The 23,438-nt window shown below is 38.2% G+C and overlaps 1 protein-coding gene across 1 annotated transcript; it reads right to left on the bottom strand.

Annotated features, from left to right (window-relative positions):
* Window positions 1-1,019: 1,019 nt before the first annotated feature.
* Window positions 1,020-13,434, bottom strand: LOC127773706 (uncharacterized). The gene is made up of 22 exons (XM_052299844.1): window positions 12,414-13,434; window positions 11,206-11,321; window positions 10,200-10,408; window positions 9,662-9,781; window positions 9,430-9,558; window positions 9,214-9,339; window positions 8,566-8,621; window positions 8,371-8,470; window positions 8,138-8,255; window positions 7,125-7,334; window positions 6,705-7,017; window positions 6,244-6,337; window positions 5,936-6,044; window positions 5,211-5,482; window positions 4,993-5,120; window positions 4,593-4,827; window positions 3,822-4,010; window positions 3,455-3,735; window positions 3,193-3,373; window positions 2,843-3,085; window positions 2,124-2,206; window positions 1,020-2,008 (listed from the first exon to the last, which is right to left on the bottom strand). The coding sequence occupies exons 1-22, from the start codon at window positions 13,262-13,264 to the stop codon at window positions 1,864-1,866; spliced, it is 4,308 nt and encodes a 1,435-aa protein (XP_052155804.1). The 5' UTR covers window positions 13,265-13,434; the 3' UTR covers window positions 1,020-1,863.
* Window positions 13,435-23,438: the final 10,004 nt, after the last annotated feature.

The raw sequence follows: 23,438 nt of genomic DNA, 5'->3' as shown, positions 1-23,438 counted from the left end.
CGGTGTTCTTCAATACGCACGCAGGGATTAGTCTTGTTAGCAAGGTCTATCGGGTTTCGACATGATTGATACTAGAGGAGATGTGGTGCTACGATTGCAGAGTTCAGATCAACGAAGTCAGCTCGTGTTGCCATCACGAGCCGTTAGTACGAACCGACAAAACCTTTCGGAGTTCCTCAAGTCCTATCATAGAAGTTTATGGGATTCTACGTGGAGTGCCTATGAGGAACGAGAATGTCGAAGCCACCCTAGACTTCCACGTGTTCAAAGTCCCTGACTTCGATCTTCTGATCGACTATCCCATAGAAAAACTTCTATAATGTGCCTAATCCAGATTGTGCCTAGGGAGTTATGACGGTCGTTGAAAATGCCAAAAACAAATTGATCCCACAACGAATCGTCATGGGATGGAGGATGTGCCTAGATTACAGAAAACTTAGCAAGGCAACTAGGAAGGATCACTCCCCGTCGCCTTCCATCGACGAGATGCTAGAGCGGCTTACAAATAATTTCTTCTGTCTCCTTGATGACTATTCTGGCTATCACCAAAGTCCTATTCATCTCGATGATCAAAGCAAGACCACATTTGCTTATCGTCGAATGTTGTTCGGGTTGTGCAATACACCCATATCATTCCAAAGGTGCATGATGTTTATCTTCTCCGAAATGACGAATGAAATCATGGACGACTTCTCAGTCTATGGAAAAATCTTCGATCATTAACTCGAGAACTTAGACAAGGCCTTGCAATGGTGTAAAGAAAAGAACTTGATGCTTAATTGGAGAAAAAAAAAGTCATTTCATGGTCAAGAGGGGATAGTCCTAGGACAGCGAATTTCTGAAAGAGGGATAGAGGTGGAGAGAGCAAAAATAGAAGTAATGAAGCAACTTTCATCTCTCAACAATGTAAAGGGAATTCACAGCTTCCTAGGTCACACAAGGTTCTATCGATGCATTAAAGTTTTTTTCTCAAATTGCTAAACCCCTAACTTATCTGCTAGCTAAATATGCTCCCTTTGAATTTAATGATGAGTGCTTAAAATCTTTCAATTTGTTAAAAGAATCTCATCTTAGCGCCAATCATTCAACATCTTAGCGCCAATCATTCAACCTCCTGATTGGTTGTTGGCTTTTAAAATTATGTGCGAGTTTAGTAATTATGTTGTTGGGGTCATTCGTGGTTGAACTAAAAACAAGAAGCACTATGCTATTCGATAGGCTAGTCAAGCATGATAGAAAGCAAAGTCAGCCTGCTAGATGCTGAAAGAGACATTAGCTCAATTCTACTCCCTCCATTTCATATTATAAGTCGTTTAACTAAGTATATAAAAAAAATTTAGCAACATCTAAAATATTAAATTAGTTTCATTAAATCTAACATTGAATATATTTTGATAATATATTTGTTTTGTGTTAAAAATACTACTTAAAGAAGTTTGACTAGGAAAAAAAGTCAAATGACTTGTAATATGAAATGGAGGGAGTAGAAATCTGATAACTCGCTCTTTTCCATGTCAACATGAAGGCAGGAGACTCGGAGAAGTTCTGAACAAGAGACATTCTTTCCCCACCATCTCATCTCTATGATTAGCTCAGGTAAGTTTATAATTCTATGGTGTCCAGATCCTACAAAGAATGGATCAATAAAACCTTTTTATGTACAAGGAAACCAAATCTGAGACTGCACAAGGTTAACAAATGGACTATAAGCATGCATCTGTAAGAAGCAATGTACTTTGTGTACTTCGCTTCCTCTGACTGGCCGAAAAAGAATCAACTCATCCCCTAGCCTTCCTTTTTATCAACTCCCAAAAACTCGAGTTGCCAAAACCTCTGATGATCAATTCAGTGATACAAATGCCATCACTGCCAAAATATGGTTGGGTCATTGCTATAAACTGCGCGATCCTGGATCTCTAAGATAGAGACATGCCAATCGACAAGTCTTGCTTGGATGCATTTACATAACACAAGTCCTGTTGGGAACAGCCACCAGCTAGTATCATCCCTGCCAAAAGTACCAATGCTTGTGTGAAAAGAACAGAGGCAGAGTTTTTGAGGTAGCAACAGTTATGGTAGAGCAGTAGCGAAATGTCATTTGGTTTTCAGCTAAGGTTACTTACCCGCCCAAATTCCAAGGTTGCATGCTTGGATGCCTTTTGGCTGAAGACTTGTAATGCACAAGTCCACACGCAAAGGCCACGATCTGCAAGGGATGAACCAAGTGTGAATAGATTAAGAAGATCCATAATGGAAAGGATTAAACTTGCTATTACCATTAGCAGAAAGAAAGATGCATTGCAGCTGTTGTAATGTCCTTAAGAAATTGAAATATAGCTACTACTGCAATGAGTAAGAACATCAACATAATTCCATGCAACTAGTGCTTCCAAACATCAGGATTTGAGCTCAGAAAAAAGATATCTAAAATGCATGTATTTTGGTACATTACAGGCTCAAACTTCGACTCAATAAGACACATGGACTTCATAAATGTATGCTCAAAAGTATATATTAAAAGAACCAAGCTTGATGGGACTTGAGAATGAGTCAAGGGTTTGAGCTCAAGATCAGCTCCACTGTGCTCGAGAACCCTGGATACCTTGATGAGCCCAGGCTTTCTTGACACATCAAGAAGTGGGAAAATACTGCCTAACTGAATACACTATAGCAAACTGTACCAAATAAACCGAAACTGTGTGTTACTGTTCTTGTGATTGTGGATGTATGAGCAATGATAATAGCCAACCAAATTATATAATTTCCCCTTTTTTGGAACCTAAAGCATTTGAAATGAACTGGTAATATCAAAATATAAGTACAGTCAAAGATGAGTACTCACAACATTAACCAATGATGTAATATTCCACAGCGCATACACACGAGCAAGACCTGCTGACCGCCGTGGTCCATGACTAAATAGAGCATTTATCCCAGCAGGAAAGGGTGCCAGTATCCCAAGAGGAAGAACAAACAGCACTAACAACACATCGATCATAGAATATGAATATAGCTGGAGAAAAGTAAGCAATACTAAGCTGAAATCTGCAAGAAGCAATATAGAGATCACCAAACCAACAAGATCCTGCAGGAAAGAAAAAGAACCTTGGTAAGTTCAAGATTGTGTAGATCCATCATAACCAAACTAGGGGTTGCAATGATGTCAGGATAGCTGTGCAAAATGGAAGTCACCTGATGCCCAACTGGTTTGGTATTGTGCAATATAAGAGAAAGAGGGTAAAATAAATCTCTCTTGTCCTTGAGTGTCCTTAAGTTGTCAATGTCGAGAACTCTGCCAGTTATTCTTTTAAGCATAACAGCATCATTGTTCCTTGAGTGGTCTAGTTGAGAATCAACATTTGTGTTCTGAAATCTGCACGGCATGGTACGGATCAGTGGGATAAATTTTAATATGATAAGTGCAAAATGTGCAGAGCTAAAGCAAATGACTCACTGCGCATGATAATCAAATTTCATTCTAGAGCCACCTTGAAGGCCACTACTGAATGGTCCCACAGAATGAATAACTAGACCAAATTGATAGTAACCTAGTGCTGTAGCTTGGAACCATGCAAGGTCAACACGCACGCGGTATGTGTTCAAAGCAGGATTTGCATGAGTTTCAAGCCATTTGAGTACAGGAAGAAATGTGGCTTTTAGATTTCCACGACGAGCCAAACGCAACTGGGCGTTCAATCCAGCAACAAGGCGGTGCCATATTGATGAAGGTACACCCTGTAAAAATATGTTCATGTTATATGCTAATAAAATGAATTGTTCACATAGTGATCCAGTACAGCTTGAAATGTTTCAGAATAAACCTGACTAATAAGACTTGTGACCACACTGTCACTGTGAAGTGAAAATGGAGCCATGTAACTTCCATCGCCTCCAAAGATTAATGACATTGGCAACCTTTGATGAAGACGAGGGGGGAGGTCAGGCCTTTTTTCATCCCCACCAAGAAAGAAATCTAAATAACCCAGCATTAAATCTGGTGTAGCAGCAACCTATCAAATGGAAAACCAGAAAGCATACCTCAATCCATGATGTGATGAGACTGATAATTGTATAAAAATTCATAAGACAAGTGCAGTTCTGGTTCTTGTAATGGTACAGTTGCAGATAATGCACACAGAATCAACACAGCAATATTTGTAACTCAATTACATTCAGTGTTCCCAGAAAAAAAACAAAAAACTCCATAAGGCAACAAGGGATGGGTGCCCAACCTCGTACCATGTAAGCAGATGGGTAGGCTGTATGATCGCTACAAGGTGGGTTCAATAATACCACTTACCACTTTTTAGAACCTTTGAACAGACTTTTTCTTAACAGTACAGTGACAAGATCTATCTGGTTATTTTGGATGTCTAATGATGCTGTACAAGGTACATACTCTTATAGCAATTGAAGATTAACTAAAAAGCTTGAATCAAATGAAGAACACTTAACATACACTAGATGACTGAGAAAGTAAGGCTAAACAACATAATTTCAAGAAATTCCAAGATAATTGATGAAATTGATTGTCGAGCTCATAAAAAACCACTAAAGCTCATACCAGGGATTTGGCACTGAAAAGAACATACCTTCAGCCCTTCATAAAGAGCACGTGAACGGCAAGACCGTAAACATGAATGATCATATTCAGATCGAACAAATTCACGTAATCTTTGTAATTTTCTTCTTCTGCGCCACTGTTGCCAAGACCATGCCAAGGGGTATGAAAGTATACACAGGATACTATAAATTGATCCTTCCCACCACTGATATGCTGCGAGAGCATTTATCTCATCGACAAACTTGTTAAATGCATCCTCATACCTAACAAAAATACGATAAACATAATCTTAAATGAGACAGGTAAAATTTGTGGCAAAAAAAGCAAAACCAGTAAAGATAAGGAAAAAAGAATGACAAAAGAGCCCAAAGGCTGAATGCATGTTGTTCAAAAATAATCTTGATTTACTTGTGGACAGATCTACGTACACAATCTCAGAAATCTGCTCAGGTGGGGTGTGTGGTAGATGCCAAGGTTCACTGAAGGTGTTGGGACCCATGAAATACATCCTGTGCACATGACAGTGAGATTCTTCGGCCCTATTGGTTTCCAGTACCTACCACATGAGGAGAGATTTCAACCAAAAACCAGAACAATCACACCACAGCTTAAAGAAACAAATTAGGAATGCAGAATGTTCTGCTACCTCATTGAGTGATTCGAGGAAGGGAAAAGAGTGATCAATTTGGGAGCTATGTTGAGTTGGTGCTGGTCCAGGCAACTCATCAGTGCCAACAAACTTCATCCGAGCGATACTCAAAACAAGGGCTAATAAAAAAAGAAGGCCTGAGAGAAACAGACCAAACAACCAAGGTCCACCAAAAGTGTATATTAACTCTTCAAGAGCAGTAAAACAGTGAGGCATGCGGTATCTATCGGACACACATTTGTATGGGCACGGGGTTTCAGTAACACCTCCTGTCAAAAACAATATCTAAGGTTAGAACATTAAGGTAAACTGGCCGAAACATTTCATATATCACATGTAAAGCTAACAAAAATTGAAGAGTTTGATAATGCTAAAACATGAGAGAACAGAACTTCATACTCTCATTAAAATAGTAAACAACAATAATTATATACAGCTACAATTCCGTCTAGCCATTAGTTTACACAAGACAATCAGTTAAAAGCAAGGCACTTCTAGCAGCTAGGCCGCATGGAACTTTGTGGTATGCATACCTCATGTCCACAGATTTATTGCAAATAATCCCATTAGATATAGGACCATTGACAGCCTATAATTCTTTAGAAAATTTAAAACCATAGACCCAACGACATATGTATTTGCAGATTAGACGCCATAATTCTGTCACTAAATTTATTTGATCTGCACTTGAGACGCATACAAAAAGAAACAATAGAAATGACCTCGGATGCTTATGTAGACAGCACGATGAGGAAGCTCATTTGTAGGGCATGGAGAACACAAGGACTTCAAAGACCCAGTAATGTTCTTGTATGTTCCTAAAGGACAGGCCTGCATCGTGCCACAAAAACCGTTGCAGCAAAGTGAGAAAATAAGTAGTATGGCAGGTTGGACTGAAAAAATTGAAGTGCAACTATGACATGCGGCTATGTTGATAAGAAGACATGTTATCTGATTTAAACAAAGAAACAATAAGCTAAAAATATATCAATAATTCGAAAATAGCAAACACACTTTTGCTACAAGTTACCTTGCAAAATGTGCCATAAAGACCTTTTGGGCAATCTTTTCCTGTCACTGTTCCATTTTCACCCGGAAAACCTTGGCCATCAACGGTTCCTCCTCTGCACAACAAATAATAGGCAGTATTTTTTTGGTCAAAAAGGAAGAGTCAGCATACTGTTTACCAATCTTACTGTACATGGCTGCCCACACCACACAGAATCAAGGCTCTGGAAAATGGGGAGGTGAGGAATGGGGGTTGCTCCTAGTTTGCTTAACCTGCTCTACTAACTATTACTCCTTGAAATATTCCAGAACTACGATTAAGGAAATGTAAGGACATCCACCAGCAAAAAGCATCATAAACTTAGAACTTTAAATATAAGAATGCAGATGTAGCAGCACTTTAGCATCATGAACAGATCTAGCTAGTAAAACAGAAGGAAAAAAAATAGAACAAACAGAGAAAACATCAGAATTAAGATGCACCTTGCAAGTATTGATCCATTAACCGTTGCAAAGGGAATATAATCATCTCCAGTGGGAATGTCAGACCAGTGGAAGTGAATCCGGCCACCTCCACCTCCGCCACTACCATTACTTCCAACCCCACCAGCGCTAGAAAGTACAGAGCCCTCCTCCAAGGACAATGCCCTCACAAATAGAAGAATTGTGCCCCCGGAACCACCACCAGGTCCTTCATTTGCAGCATGAGTCACCGCACCAGCAAAACTGCCACCATTCGCCTCTATTGAACCAGCAAGGGAGAGTAGTGGAAGAGATTGCTCCAAAGAACCCATTACTGGAAATGTGCAGATGAAAGGCAGTAAAAACCAGTACTACTAAGAGTAACAGTGACTGAATAGAGGATGATAATTGACAAAGATCCATATGCTCGATCTCTGTTACCTATTATACCACCACCAGCTGTTGAAGATGATGTACTTACATTACCACTACCACTGCCAAGTTCACATGGTAAATCAGCACTACCATATGCAGTTCCACCCCCTGCATGACTGCCACTGTAGAAAGCATCCCCTCCTTTACCACCATGCCCACCCCCACCGCTAAGGCCACTGCTTAACATTCTTCCTCGTCCAATTCCACCTCGGCAGCCTGCAGCAGGGAGAAATCAAATCTAAATTCTACAATAGTTTACAGAAGGCTGCATTCAAAAGAAAGATATCAAAAGAAGCTATATGTTACTATTAAATGTGTACATAGAAATACTGAAGCTTAATGAAATCTCCATTATGAAAAATAGGTATACTGAAGCAGTAACTATTCAAACAAAAATAATTTTCAATGCTGATGATTCACCAATTCACGAACAAACAGAGAATTAAGACAGCTTATCTCAGATCAGACAGCTATAAAATAAGACTGGTAGATGTAAGACTAAAAAAATGCCATATTTTTCTAGTCTACTCAGTTGGAGCTGTGCACAAGATTTATTCACTGCTATAAACATTATAGCGTGTCATGTCATTTGAAATCTCGAGTATAACAGGGCAAATGGATAATGGCCATCAGTCACATAAGCATACCGATTTAAGCCTAGGTAGGCTTACCATATGACAAATTTTTGAAGTGATTATTGCAACATTGCAGCAAGGACTAGAGAATAGTTATCATAGCCATAGGAAGCTATCATTAAACTAAATAAGGTTTCCTTTCGAATATTTAGTTAATCAATAGTTTGTGATTGCAGATCGAAAGCAGGGCTGCACTGTGCAATGCCACAATCTGGATACGGGTATCTTTAACAACTCCTGTAAGAAGTTCTATCTCACAGCTTAAGAAATTATGCTTCCAATAAACTGTTTTATCCAGAGTAGAAACAATAAAGTGCTTCTCGAAAACCACCACAATGCTGAACAGAATCTTAATAGCATTTATGGCAAAGAAGAAAAAGTTACCTAATCCTGTTGCACTAATGGTCCCAGATGATCTCACAGTGACATTTCTTGCTCTGTTGAAATTAATAACAGTTCCTTGCACAAGGCCAGAAACAACAATGTCTTCAACACGGCATATCTGCGTGTCAAAAGCTAACCATTTGTTACATGTTAAATGAAAAGGCAAAATCTAAGATAAAGAATATATATAGATACACACTGCACGGAAAGCCTTGGGAAATTAAAGTGTGCACCTGTAGGGTAAAAGACAATGAAGTGTTCAGGTTGCAATCCTCGGGAGGATGAAAGATTTCCATAGGACAACTCTCATCTTCACAGTTCAGCTTTGGGGCCCTAGTGTAGAGACAAAAGCTCAGAAACCGTTTTAAACTTCATGGTGGAATAGCAAAAATAAAAGCAACACAAAAACTGAAGGTGGTAGTATTTACACATCATCACTACTTCCATTTACAAGTGGGCCTTGTAGAACAGCTCCAGGTCCAACCTAAAATGGAATTACTTATCAATTAGAGTAGTCTGAATGATCACGAAGGATCAGAAGCATCTAATAGAAACAATGAAATGATTGAACTGTAAAAAATCAAAAACAACAAGGTTGCAACAGGGTTATACCAGCGTACGATATGCAAGGTAAAAGAGAAAGGAAATGCATCAAGGGCTGCACTCTATACCTAACAGTTGGACAAAATACTGATCTTGTATATAATGAACAACACTCTATATCTTAAGGGCTTCGAGAAAATATTGATCTTGTATATCATGAACAGCAGCATAATTCATCTCAAAGATAAGTTTAGAACATTAAATTTAGTGTATCGAGTTAGATGAGATATGAATAAGTAAATAACAGAATGGAGAACACTACAGATAGATCACGCAAACTACTGATGTCACACGATGGCCTCATAACATGTCAAATTTAAGGCAATATCAAAGGCATATTCATCATTCCAACTCTGAAAACAATCCGAATCCATAAAAATGTGCCTAAGCCACAAAAGGTATGCAGAAAGAAATAAAGCAATTCAGACTCATAACTGATTGTGAATAAACAAACCAAAATGAACTTATTTTACCACTATGTTGTAGAAAAGTGATAAAATAAGACGTTGCGCCTGAATCGTATCTCCATCTCCAGATAAATTCAGGATGCCTTGACCATGAATTCCAAGATTGCCAATAGAATGTATAACTGATGATTCCTGACAAGCATGGGAACAAAATAAATCATACAGAAGAGAAGGCAGAGGAGGAGAAGGGCCATATCTTGCAATTTTGAACAAATAACATACCTTCAACACTATCAAATTGCTACCCTCTAGTAAAGAAGTCGCAACTCCTGACTCTCTGCCACCATCAATCAACATTCTAGAGTTCCACATAAGAAGCATCTTTACAGACATTCGTAAAGCACCAAACACCTGAATGTGATTTAAGAATCGTGAGGTGCAGATACACCACATAATGGGTTAAAATTGAGCAAAAGGAATACAACATCTGCATGAAGTAACAGCAGATAAATACCTTAATTGTAGAATCACTCATAAGAAGTTCCTCAGCCAACAATTCAAACTCTGAATATGGATAGTGTGTCAAGCCAAAAGTTAATGTAGCGCGAGATAGAAGGCTAATTTGTCCTTGAGCCTGAAAATCAGAAAACATTGAAAAAAGGGTAACTGAAATATCTGTAGTGACTAGAATGAAAGAAACATTTAGTTAAAGAAAATACTAGTCCAATATCAGCTGCAAGCTGCAGCAAATGTATCCCTGTTGACCTATACCTGCCAGTCCCAATAAGGACAGAAAAATAGCTCAACAGCAGGGAACAGCAACTCATGTTATTTACCAAGGTGACATGCAGTAAAAAAGAACATTTTTTCCCATAATGGAAGTCACCAGAATAATAGCATTCCTCCTCCCAATTTAAGAAAGAAAAAGAGGCTCAGATCCTTTTTAAAGAAAATAATTTATGTCTTTGCAATTTCATCTCCACAAAAACGAAACAAATGAAGTGTTTATGGACAAGCAATCAGAATAGACTTTAAAACTAAGTGCCTCACACCTGAATACGACTCCAACGCAAGGGAAGAGAAACTTTGGCATGATTCTTGATAAAAACATTTGTCCAGAGTGGATCATATGGGGGTTCTAGAAAAACTGTATCAGTTTGTGTGCTCAAGTTATTGTTGCTAACAGTAATACTCTTAGGCACTTCTTCATAAAGAGTCCCAGCTGCACCTGCATTGTCCAGACAACCTGAGCTCCTCCCACCTGTTAAGGCAACATAGTTCAAACCCAAATAAGTAGTATGTTGAATTGTTGATAAGCTTGTACAAACTATGTACTTTGCATAAACCAAGTACCAACTACACAGGTAATACTAATACTCATAACTTGTCCTCGTCAAACGAAAACCAAATAAGAAATTCTGGGCTAGTCCAATAAATATCTATCTAACCTAGATCAGATAACGCCAAAGTTCACTTTACACTCCGCCAGCATGAAACAAATGGAGAATATGTAGATCATCTTTTAATTTTGAGCAGGATTCAAGAAGCCAAATCAGAAAATGAAAACTAACACCCTGCAGGGACATTAGTGTCCCTTTTAAACTGTTACTGGAAGAAACTGGTTGGTTCTGTATATTTAACAAGTTCTTGATGTTTAACTCTAAACTAATAACTTGGTCAGAAAAGTTATGGTCACTAACTTGGTCACTAAAGTTATGGTCTCTAAAATAATAATGTTGAAGGTTTAAAGAATAGTTCATATCTTACAATTTACAACAAACTGAACTATATGCCAGTGGTTTCCCTGATCAGAAGTTTGAAGAAAAAGTATATTATGCTAAAACAAGCTCTTTTGACAGTTGACCAAATCAATGTTGAAAGTCAGAAAAGAAAAATTCAAAGCTGGCAGGGAAAAAAATACGGATACCATGAAGATGGCAGGTTATAAACGAGAACAACCTCATATAACCTCAGCAACTAGAAAATCAATGTGAAGATACAAAATTGGAAGCCTATCATAGCAGTAGTCCATGATACAAATGAAATCAAGTGAATTACCGTGAACAAAAAATTGGGAGTCATCATGCCTACTGAAAACATCAACAGAAACACGCCCACCACCTCCCCCAGCCAAACCATCCCCTCCGCAAGCACTTATTGTGCCACCTCCTTGCCTGTTACAACAAAATATCAGAGAGGAGGCAACTGTTCGAAATAACATAAATTCGAAATTTAAACAAAAAAGTTATATATATATTCATTTAATATTTTAAAATATCAATGAGTATGGTTTTCATAGACCAGCTCACTTAAAAGTCCAAAACTCCAAATATGGCTGGTCAGGCCAACCTGCATTATAATCTAACATGTACATAACTGATGCTTCTTGGTAATTCTTTGCTTCCATGGTTCCTTCTACGTTGGAGACTTGGAATGTATTGTTTGATCTTCGCTAGTCATGCTCATACTAGTCACTATGACATAATTGTGGAATTTTAGACTAGAGCAACTGATCTGGAGTAAGTTTATGTAGCATTTAGTCCAAAATCCTTTGTTTATTAGTTGCCTGGCAATATGTCTTTCTGAAGAATGTGTTTGTAACCCAAATACGTAGATATCAACATACAATCTTCGAGGGCTACAAATCCTATCATATGACTTAGCACTTAACATAATTGTAAATTAAAACTTATCTGGTCCCCATCACTGCAACTGTCAGTTTTAGGCATATATAAATAAAAAAGGATACACAATCTCTCTCAAATCCTTATTAGGTCCTAAAATACCAGTACCAGATATAGTTCCTCCTGATTTATTTCAATTGGGAAGTACTGTTTCAATCCAATGCACTGGAATGTGAAATTTGTACCATTCTCAACACAGAAGAAATTTTATTGGCTTTACATCCATTCCAGTGTAAAATTTCTAATACATCTATTGGACAAGCTAGTGCATGTTGAGTGCATCCTATACAGGAATCATGATCTATTACAGAATATGATATTGGATATATAACTTTTTAAATATGGTAAAATTAAAAATAACAAAAATATAAGTATTATATGAATTGTGGGCAACAGGCAGAGCAATGATTTATCCAAACTTCAAAAAATAAATTCGTGTTGCCTTTGTGTGAAAGTGTGAAAAAGAGCCAAGAGGCCTGAATTTTGAACTTTAACAGTCATAACCATATGAATTGCTTATACGATTTCGAATTAGCCAACAAAGTTAATATCGTATTTTCAATATAAATTACAAATACTCACATGGTTTTAGCCTTGAGATAGATGCTTCCCCCAGAGCCACCCCCACCTTTGGTGCCACCATCTCCTCCATTAGCAAGAATTGTTCCATTCATCATAATATCCTTGGCGAACAACCACACTACACCCCCACCACCACCACCATAGTCCTTCTCGACGCTGGTAGAACCGCCTTTGCTCCCGTAGCTATTGGGGGTCTTGAGTTCAGCCCAAGCGTACATATCACCGCCCCACGAATCCTCCTGCGCCTGCCCCTCCTTGACGTAGCAGCTAGCACCACGGCCGCCATGGCCACCGCCATCACCATACGACCCAGTAGGCACGCCGCTGGTCTTATCAGGCGGGTCGCCAGCGAGCGCGGTGGTGTCGATTACAGCATCACTGGAGAGCGTGATGTTGGTAGCTGAAAGAGAAACCCACCCGGCCACGACACGGGCCTCACGGCCGAAGAAGATGCCGCCGGACAAATTGGCGGAGACGACGCACCCAGGCCTCTCGCAGGTGAGGGCGACGCCGTCGACGAGCACCAGCGTCCCATTCCCGCTGATGTAGACGCCGGGGCCACGGAGCCTCACGGAGGCAGGGACCACGCAGCGGGTGTCGAGGTCGCCCACGCCGCGGAGGTCCCCGGCGCAGGTCGCCGACGGGGCGGGCGGCGGCGGCGGCAGCGAGGGGGGCGGCGGCGGGGTGTAGTCGTGGAAGGTCAGGATCGAGTACGTCTCCGCCTCCGCGTCCCCCCGATCGAAACCCCCGAGGCTAGGGTTCCCCGATGCGACGGCGAGGAGGGCGAGGAGGGCGAGGTGGGGGAGGCGGAGGCGGAGGCGGAGGCGGGCGAGGGGAATGTGGGTGGCCATGGGGTGGGAAGCATCAGAGGACCCAGCGCCCGGAGGGTAGGTGGGGGGTACTCGACGAGGTTTCGGATTGGCGGCGGCGGCGGCGGAGATCGCCGGAGACGGCGAGGGGGGGTTGGGGTTTGGTGGTGGTTGCTCGGTTTCCGCTTCCGTCGCTAATGGGAATCGGAGCGGGGCGGTGGTGCGGTGGGAGATAGGCCGTCCGATTTGCCTTGAGATTCGGGGAGGGGTTGGTGGGGACTGACTACTATGCTGGGGTTTGGTGGGGCCGGATGGGCAGTGGCGCTTTTGGTTGATTCATAGAGGAAGGGTATACCATCCATCTCTCTCTATCACTTGATTGCAGCTAATAGTGAATAGCTTTGTATGATCTTTTAAAGTGCAATGTGCCAAGTGACGACAGCTTATAGTAGCAGATTAGCAAGAGGTCAGTTTGCTGGTACTTTTGGAAAGATCTTACAGTTATTTGAAATGTTTGTTTCCCTTTCATTAAAGTATCAAAGTACTCCCTCCGTTTCATAATGTAAGTCATTCTAGCATTTCTCATATTTATATTAGATTCATTAATATCAATATAAATGTGGGAAATATATTTAGATTTATTAATATCAATATGAATGTGAGAAATGCTAGAATGACTTATATTATGAAACGGAGGAAATATCTATTTGTCTATTTCTTGTTTTCACATATCACTAAGTTACTTGTAAGTTGAATCGTTTGTAGGTATCATCCTTTTTTAAAAAACCCGGGCACCTCTTTGCTTCCACAAATTATTCTAATCTTTGAAAAAAAAGTTAATTTGATCTTTACCATTGCAAATATGCCTATTCAGATAAATGTCATCACTATTCGTCTATTCGTAGTCTCAAGCCGAAGAAAGATAAGGTTGTGTTACTTGGTAATGGCTCAAACTCACTCATTATCTGTGCTGGTCCTTACCAATCTCTTCTTCCTTCACTGCCATCGTGCAGCGACGGGAGTTTGACGCTCAACGGACGCTTTGTGCTCCATGGCAGCCCCACAAAGAGCCAGTGGGGCCCAATGCATATTTTATTTGATTTTCACTGGTTGTAATATCAAGGTGCCAATAAGAGTCACATTAGTCAAAATCGTCTTACAAACCATTGAAGAGTCATTTTGCATCGGTCCGAACGGTGGGAGAACTCGTTATAGCTAGTTTTCTGTCGAGGAACGCGAAGCAGATCCAACATAAATTTGAGGGACTCGAATTAGACTTTATCTGATGAGTAACAGATCGATGCTCTCTTTTTGGGCTGGTTTAGTGGTCACATTTTGAACTTTGAGCCCATTAAACTCCCATGGACAATCATTATTTTTCGGATTACATTTCATACCCCAGCGTGGTCTTGTAGTGCATAAGCTTACTTTTTACTTACTAGTACAGTGTAAGAATCTTCTATTGCTTACATCCCTTGGGTCAAATACAGCTGACAACCACTCTTGTGCAGAAATTGTTTGGAGTAGATTAAAAAGAGAGAGTAACATCAATGGTAGCACGATGCTTATTGATTTATTACCAAAATATTCCTGAAAATTTATAAGTAGTGAAAAGTACGAATATCTGTACAACCCACTAAACACCTACCCCTCCGTCTAAAAATACCCAATCCTAACAACGAACCTGGACACAGATTGATCTTTTTTTAGACGGAGTAGTAAAACTTAACCATTCAAATATAGAAATTATTAATACTTCCAAAACTTAATATGCAAATACGACACATCAACACACTAAGCATTTAAAACTCAACAACAAAAGCATAGTAATTACATCTATAATTTATTACATCCTAAAACTCAACAAACGAGCACGGTAAATCATAATATTTATCAATATCATTTTCACAATATTTTAACCCAAGTCCATCCATCTTTTCTACAACATTCAACATAAATTTATCCATATATTCCACGGTAAAGCACGGGACATAATCTAGTATATAATATGACAGCCTCATCGGATGGCCTAATAAGCCAAAGAAAAAGCCAAATTTTAAATTTTCAAGCTTAATTTTAAAATTAATTTTGACATATTTTCAACGTAGTTTCTTTTTCAACATTAGCTTTTAAGTCACAAATAACACATTTATAAAAGTTTTACCCACAAATTCATTTTTATTTCCTAATAAGCCGTTTTGGCTTATTAGGAAATAAGCCAAATGATGGGGACCTGAGTGACGGTAGAAATTATTTTTTTAATGCCCCACAAATAATTGAGAGGAAAAAAAGTGTAAGTGGGCTGGTTTATTTGTTGTGGCCCAAGCAAAGCAAGCAAGCTAGCGTAGAATGCAGGGCCTTAGCCGGCCCATGAGAGCAGCATCAGGCAACCAGCAAAGCAAACAGTAGCAACTCGTAAAGCTCCTGTAGCATCGCAAATTAGTAACCACGTCGGAAGTTTGCAGGGAGAGGGAAAAGCTTACAAGAAGGAGATCCTAATATCCTATGTTCAAAAAAAAAAAAAAGGAGGAGATCCTGGACAATAACAACACTGAATATAAACCTTCTGCGCAAACTGGGGATGGTAATGAAAGGGCCGTTTATGAGTATATGAGCTAAGCTCATTTTTGTTTCTTTTAATTTGGTGATTTTTTCGCAGGCGAACAGCATAACTTGACCCCGCCTACGATAATAACTTTTGCGCCACTTGTGAAAGTGGGTTTCCCCGTTTACAATGATCAATTTCCGTAGTAATGTGACTAGCTAGCGAGTATTTTCTTTGATGGATGCAATATTATCTGTGATAATTAAGGAATTTGAGCTGACATTTACAAGCACTATCACTAAAATGGTCACCACTGTCAATTTAGCGCGAACTGGCTATGAGAGTATTATTGAGATGCACTTAATAGTGCAGTGGTAAGAGGTGTATGGTTTTAATTAACTCCAAGATCCTATGTTGGGGCTCATAATTTTTTTAAAAAAAATATATTTGGAGGAACATCTCTTCTTCCAAATCTCCTTTTTTTAAGATGGAGTATCACTGCTGGTTCACCATATAGTTTCATGCCCAAACCGACAAGAACCGGCAGTGTTGCTCTGTCGGTTCGTTCAGCTGTCGGATCACGTATTCACGTTAGCCGTTATTCTCTCGATTCAATGGATCGGATGCATAGATGCTCGGCCCTAACTAATACTATTAATTAATTACATTATTCATGCATCCATTTTATCTCTAGAAACATTCCATACTGCAGCTTGGATATGTAGCTAGCTTTTGCAATAATGTTGATCTCTACAGCTATAGCTACATACATTGCTTCCGGGAAAGGGATATAAAAGATGATAATGACATGATCAAAAGATTGCCAAAGGAGATTAGCATAATTCTTCATCACTCTAGACCAAGAACAGGAAGAATATGCATCAAATGCATGCAGCTAATGCTTGAGAGTTGAAACGAAACATGCTTTACATCGATATGGTTCGCTTTGGTATGTTCTCCTTTTGTATTGTGCATATCAGCTACTTTTTGCTTGCTTAAAATATTTTTAGGTCATTTAGTTATACATTGTGGGAGGAGAATATATGTTCTGTCGGCTGCACTCTCTTTTAATTTTCTGGGGGATGCAGGATGCAGGTTGCATGAGCCGTTGATAGAGCCAAATACACATATATGCACTCATGCATGTATGTACATGACAATGTCTGGCTTTGTAATTGGAATCATATCAAAATTTGAACACACGTATTTTTGTCAGATTTTTTTCATCAAGAACCCGGATAACGATTGCATCCTCTGTCTTAATTAATTACCGCAGCTGCAGCAACAAATGCTACTCATTATAGGGTTCGACAAAGAACACGCCTGTTGACCAATCTACAGTTTTAATTTCTTGAGAGAGATCAGTTAATTTGCATGTATATATATCTTCTGGTCAATTTTAACATGCATGCTTTCTTAATTGTGATTTGATATTTTAATTAGGGGTGAAAATGGATTGGCTAGTTTCTGACCGATTCAGAATTTCCGGAAACAAAATGTATCAGCTCGGATAGCTAGTGTTGGATTCGGAATAAAATTCAGATTCTTTTTTCTTCACGTATGGAAATAAATACAGAAGTTTTAATATCCACCGGGAATGAAAACAATCGGAAACTATCCAGATAGGTGTTCAGATAGTTCTCAGAAACAAAGACTTAGACCTGTAGCCCATATTACTTTTAACTTTAGGCTCATATCTCTAGCCCAACTCATTATCCAATATTTTTATCTTAGAAACATAGTATGTAGAGTAGCTATTCTTATATTTACTAGCTTCAGACCATATATACGTTGTATGGGTAGTATTATTGATATTGTAAATATTAAAAATTTAATAATGTATTTTAAATAACACTATCTCCTTTTATATCATAAGTTATTTTTGACTTTTTTTTTCTAGTTAACTTTTTTAAGTTTGATTAAATTTATAGAAAAAATATAGCAAACATTTCTAACACAAAAGAAACATATTATCAAAATATATTAAATGTTAGCTTTAATAGAACCAATTTGATGTTGTAGATGTTAATTTTTTCTATAAAATTTAAAAAAGTTTGACTAAGAAAAAAGTCAAACCGACTTATAATATGAAACGGAGGTAGTATTATTTTTTTGAATGTAAGAGCTGATTCTTTTTAAATAAGAGTATAGATCAATTACATCTTGTTAATTATTAATATTAGAATTAAATTAACTAATTTCTAAATTGAGAGTCTAACATGGATACAACTTCATATTTATCATTTCAAGTATTTTAAATTATTAAATTTTAAAAAAACAAAAACTAATGTACAGAGGAGTAAAAAACAAAGTATGACATATTATATTTAACAGGAATTTAATATATTCTTTCGGGTGAAATAATGAGTTATATCTCTTTGTTTATATTGAAAGCACAGTCTAAGGGATTTCATGTTCCGATAAATATTCGTGATTGTATTCTTTCTGGTTCATATTTGCTCTGTATGTGTAGTATTTATTTTTATTTTCATATCTAGGGTGACTATATTAGTTTTCATTCTGAGAAAAATATATGAAACCGAATATGATAGAACTAGCTGGTTTCCGTCCGTATTCGAGCTAGCTGTTTTCATTCCTACTATTAATGATGGTATGATAAAAGAAGAAGAAGAGAAAACACATGTTATCCCTACTTGGTAAAAACATATAATAGATAATATTTGATAGACGTTAAATATAAAATACAGGAGCCATAAACTGACTGGACCAAATTAAATCATATTACAACTAATTTGAGAAAACAACATGTGTAATATGACGAAATAGAAGGAGCATGCACATATAAGTTTCTTTAAACAATTAAATCAAAGGAAAAAAACACATTTTTTTCACTAAATTTACTAAACAGATGAAATAATATGGGACAGATTAAAATGGTGTTTTGCACAAACTACCTTTTTGCATTTTGTACACCATAAAATTAGGAACCAATTTTTTGGTAATCAATTTTGGAAGCACTTCTAGTAATTGAATTTTCAAAATGGTTTAATAATTTAAAAACAAGAAAAAAAATCCATGGACAAACTGATGCATGGGAGTAATTTTTTTTTTGTTTTCTTTGCCAAATTAACTTGACATGCCCTCATTTGATTTTTTGATGATATAGGAGTATCATTTATGCTGTTGAACTATATCACTTACATGTGGACCAGTGGTGGAGCCCGTATCTTCACAATGGAGGTTCAGACTTACTTGGCTCCATTCTAAAATGTAGCTATTTCTAGCACAGTGACTTGTTCCAAAATGAAGCTATTTCTTCACTTATCCTCTCTTCTCCACCAATCACAACTCTCATCCAATCATCTCTACCTACTTTCTTAATATAGGTGACTACCTATAAAAATTCTTACATTATGGCAGGGGTGGACCCAAGGGGGGTGCCGGGTATGCACTAGCATACCCAATAATTCCGAAAATAAGTTAACATGTAGTAGGTATTAAAGATCTCTGTATTAGTATGTCTAAATGTTTGATGAAAGCTTTCTCGTGTGGCAATACACCAAGGCTCAATAGGCCCAGCTGGTGGTAGGTTTTCAATTTCTGGCGTTATCTCCATCTCGCTAGCCTCGACCGTGCCTTGTGGCGGCACAGAGTGCAGACGAAAGCGACGAGCGACCATCAGCTAATAACCATGTACTCTCTCCGTTTCATAATGTAAGACTTTCTAGCATTACCCTCATACATATAAATGTTAAGAATCTAAACACATACATATGTCTAGATTCATCAACATCTAAATGAATGTGGACAATGCTAGAAAGTCTTACATTATGAAACGGAGGAAATAGTATTTCACTTTTTTACTTCCTCTGAATCATTGATATATCCTCTTTCTCTAGATGACTACATTTGAAATTGAAAATTGAAATACGAAATCATTGAAGGCGTGTTTCATGATTTGTAGGATTAGGTAAATTGAATCAGTCAATTCTGATTAGGAACATGGGCATTTCTTTATTCAGCAAGTCACCGAAAACTTCTGATTCTACCAGTTCTACATTACCCATGTCCTCACTCCTGTCACGGTGATGAGGAAATTCCGAACAGGGAGGAATAATAAGTAAAGAAAATAGGAATTAATTGGAATTTGTGTTGTCCATTCTTCTTCAATTCCATCTCAGGGTGCATTATCGATCCAATGCTAATAATACTATTTGTACTAATACTTTTGATAACCTGATGCCTAATTGTATTAGTGCGTAGGGAGGCTTTAATTTGGCTTGTCACATGGGCACACCGACGACAAAAAACCTGGGTCTGCCACTGCATTATGGGACGGAGGAAGTAGATGACAATTGACAAACCAACAAAGCCAGTCGCACATTCAAACAAATCAACAAGATAATTCAAATGACATAGATATTACAAAAGTTCAACTGGTTTTTATTGCATGCACTTGTGTATAAATATGGGTATTATGTCAAAAAAGTTTGGGGGTATAGATGTACCCCCATGAATCACCCTAGCTCGCCACTGATGTGAACCATCCCGAAACCTACCAAATGGTCAAAATGTGAGATGAAGAAACAAGTTAGTGGAAAAACATATATGTTCATATTTATATATTTCTCGATGAAAAATGTATTGTGCATGTTACCTGGTATCAGCATATATTGATCCAAGCACACATATCTATAAGTTCTAAAAAAAAAGACGCACGCGCGCGCGCTCACACGTGTGTGTGTCAAAGATACCAGATTCAACATTCAGACACCAGCTAGCTGGCTAGCTAGCTAGCTAACTTGTGCTAGAAAGAAAAAAGAATTGGGACGGCATAATTATATATTCCAAGTTCTAATTTAATCTGAATAGCAAGAAAAGCAACAGTAGCGTAATGTCTAACTAATGAAAGAAATGTCTATAAACACACACACACATATATATATATAGGACACTCATATGGGGCACCATGGTATGAAATACACAAATTCGTCTAAATTTTTCAAAATTTTCAAATTGTGAGTATATACCTAGTTATAAGTATTCGATTCATACCTATACCTAGCAACAAAATAACTCAAATTTAACTTTATTTCACAATCCATTATTACATACCTAACTAATTATATGTTTGGATGCTATATACCTAGAATCAAAATCTAACAAACAAAGTTGCTTTGAACTAGTTAGTAAAGTAGTTAACGTTAATACCTAAATATTTGAAAAAGTTTCATACTCATTTGAATTGGGTATATAGTAAATTTCAATCATGGTGCCCGGGCACCATGGAGCACCAAACAAATTTAATATATATATATATATATGTATATATATATATATATATATATATATATATATATATATGTGCGTTGTATGCACCCATGCGTATATATTAGGGAGTGAGGGAGGGAGATAATTTGCTGACAGAAAGAGAAGTGAGCACATATAGCTTCAAGCACATGAACTCTCTCTCTCTATATATGTATCTCTTCAGTCAACACACATATGACCACATATGCAAGGAAAGAACTATATATGCTCACTCTCTTCTGTCGGCTCCCTAGCTCTTTTGTTCCTTCCCTGTATACAAATCAGCAAGACATGTCATCATGCTTGAAAGTTATTGATTAGCAAAAAGGAAAAAAAAACACATGCCCAAAACAAAAGGTGTGGCCTCTCATTCTCTTGATTGCTTTCCAAGACCTTAACTTGTGACTTTAGTTTCATAGACTACTGTTTTATTTGATTGTGTGGCTTATGGGTTCTGAAGGGGATGGCATGGTATTTATAGGAGGAGATTGCGAGGGGATGCATGTACACAACCTACTCCCTTCAATTTCCTAGTTTGAACAGAATAAATGCCTCATCCATTAATTAATTTGCTGATGCCACAAAGAGGTGAACTTGTGTTTTCTTGTACTCCCTCCATACTCGTAAATAAGTCGTTTAAGACAGCGACACGGTCTCCAAAGCACAACTTTGACATCTTGTTTCTATAAAAAATATTTATTGAAAAGTGATATATGTATACTTTTATGAAAATATTTTTCAAGATAAATCTATACATATAATTTTTACATTTTCAAACTCAACAACTTAAGAGTTATTCATGATTTATATTTTCAAGGTTTGACTTAAACATTGTCCTAAACGACTTTCTTTATAGGTATGGATAAAGGTATGGAGGGAGTATACCTCTAGGTTCTTGCTAGTTTGATCATCTTATCCTATATATCCATGCATGCATGGCTGAGCAACAAGCATAGAGGTAACAGAATTATAGGGCCTTGTTTGATTAAGATTACTGTGGAGAGTATTCGGATTACTTTACATAATATAGAAATAAATTAAATATTTTAGGAAATAAACTTAACAGATAGCTTAGAATAACTGGTCGAAACAATGCAGTGTAGAAGAATTTTTGTTTTGAGAAAACATATTTTTCAAAGCATAACTCAAATAATTAATTTTAAATAATCCAGTGAATAATCTGAAAACAACGAGGCCTGAGGTCAGCTAATCTGTCCTAATTGCATCGGTCGAATTTAAAACTCCTGTAAAGAGTATCTCGAGCCATTTATAGTTCAAAAGTGAAGTTAGTTCGTTTACAAGGTGTTCGAGCTCCCTTTTTTTTTTTTGAGAGAGAAGATAGATTTTGTTGCTAGCTCGTTGGTCTACATGCATGCAAGATATCCCATCTTTCAAAATGTTCTGGTTGGTCTTAACTACAATCTCACACACGAGAACATAATTATGCATTTTAACTATTGACCCCCATTAATTTTTGTCAACTCTTATATATGGAGTACTGCTTCTTGTTATAAAGGAAATGAAAAGGTTCGAATTACCCCATTAAACTATCGCGGTCGTTTGAGTTAGCCTCTAAAAATACTAGATATTTTACACCCTCAATTATTTAAACTGGACAAATAACCCTCTCATTCAATCCGGAGTGGTTTTGTTCATGGCAAAATTTGCTATAGGGCATAAAAAAAAGCGTAATTAGCTAGTGGACACCGCAAGAACGCATATATATTGTAGGACACTATAAAAAACTGATAATTAGCTGCTGGACACTTATGACATTATTTATTATTTCTGATAGAATTGGAGAGAGAAATAGTAATTAAAGACAAGTTTGCCCCTGACCGAACTTATTTCAATCCGACTGGTTCCTGTTCAAACCAGCCACGAGGCTTTTCGCAGTAAATCGATGCCTGTCGCAAACCCGACGAGTACTGGCCGCAAGTGCGTGGCGCGGCGGAACTCAGTTGCCAAATGGAGGGTACACGTTCTCTGCACCGTTGGTTAATCAACTAATCAAGTTGTCTTTTGGTGACAAATATTTTCTAGTGCCATAGACCAACTAGCATCAGAGTGGATTATAACAGCAGATGCATGTATCGTCGCAGTGGCAGTGCAGGATCGAGGAGGAAGAAGCAGCCAAAGGGCAGTAATGGCGCAGGTGGAGAAGACGAGCGCGCGAGAGATTTTCTCCTCTGCATGCGGAATCTCCTGCTCGCTTGATCCCGTGCGCCAGGCACAGCCCTATTCGCGTCCGTTCGTGGCGCGCACATGCCGTGGCATGCCAATTACCATGCTGCTCGCGTTGTATATGGTGAGAGACCGTATGTCGTGTGGGATGAGACGGGTGTTGTCGTTAACGGTGGCACTGGCATGTGCGGCGACGATGCCTCTGGCTGCTTGGGC

The sequence above is a fragment of the Oryza glaberrima genome, chromosome 5 (genome assembly GCF_000147395.1).
Source record: "Oryza glaberrima chromosome 5, OglaRS2, whole genome shotgun sequence".
NCBI classification, from domain to species: domain Eukaryota; kingdom Viridiplantae; phylum Streptophyta; class Magnoliopsida; order Poales; family Poaceae; genus Oryza; species Oryza glaberrima.
The sequence above is the reverse complement of the archived record's forward strand: the minus strand, read 5'-3'. Positions and strand labels throughout refer to the sequence as shown.

Excerpts from the sequence above, each read along its gene's own strand:
- LOC127773706 (XM_052299844.1), bottom strand. The coding sequence starts at position 13,264 with ATGGCCACCCACATTCCCCTCGCCCGCCTCCGCCTCCGCCTCCGCCTC. Across the intron at positions 8,622-9,213 it reads CACTTTTCTACAACATAGTG|GTTGGACCTGGAGCTGTTCT; the intron begins GTAAAATAAGTT and ends ATTCCATTTTAG. Across the intron at positions 7,018-7,124 it reads AGCTGGTGGTGGTATAATAG|TAATGGGTTCTTTGGAGCAA; the intron begins GTAACAGAGATC and ends GCACATTTCCAG.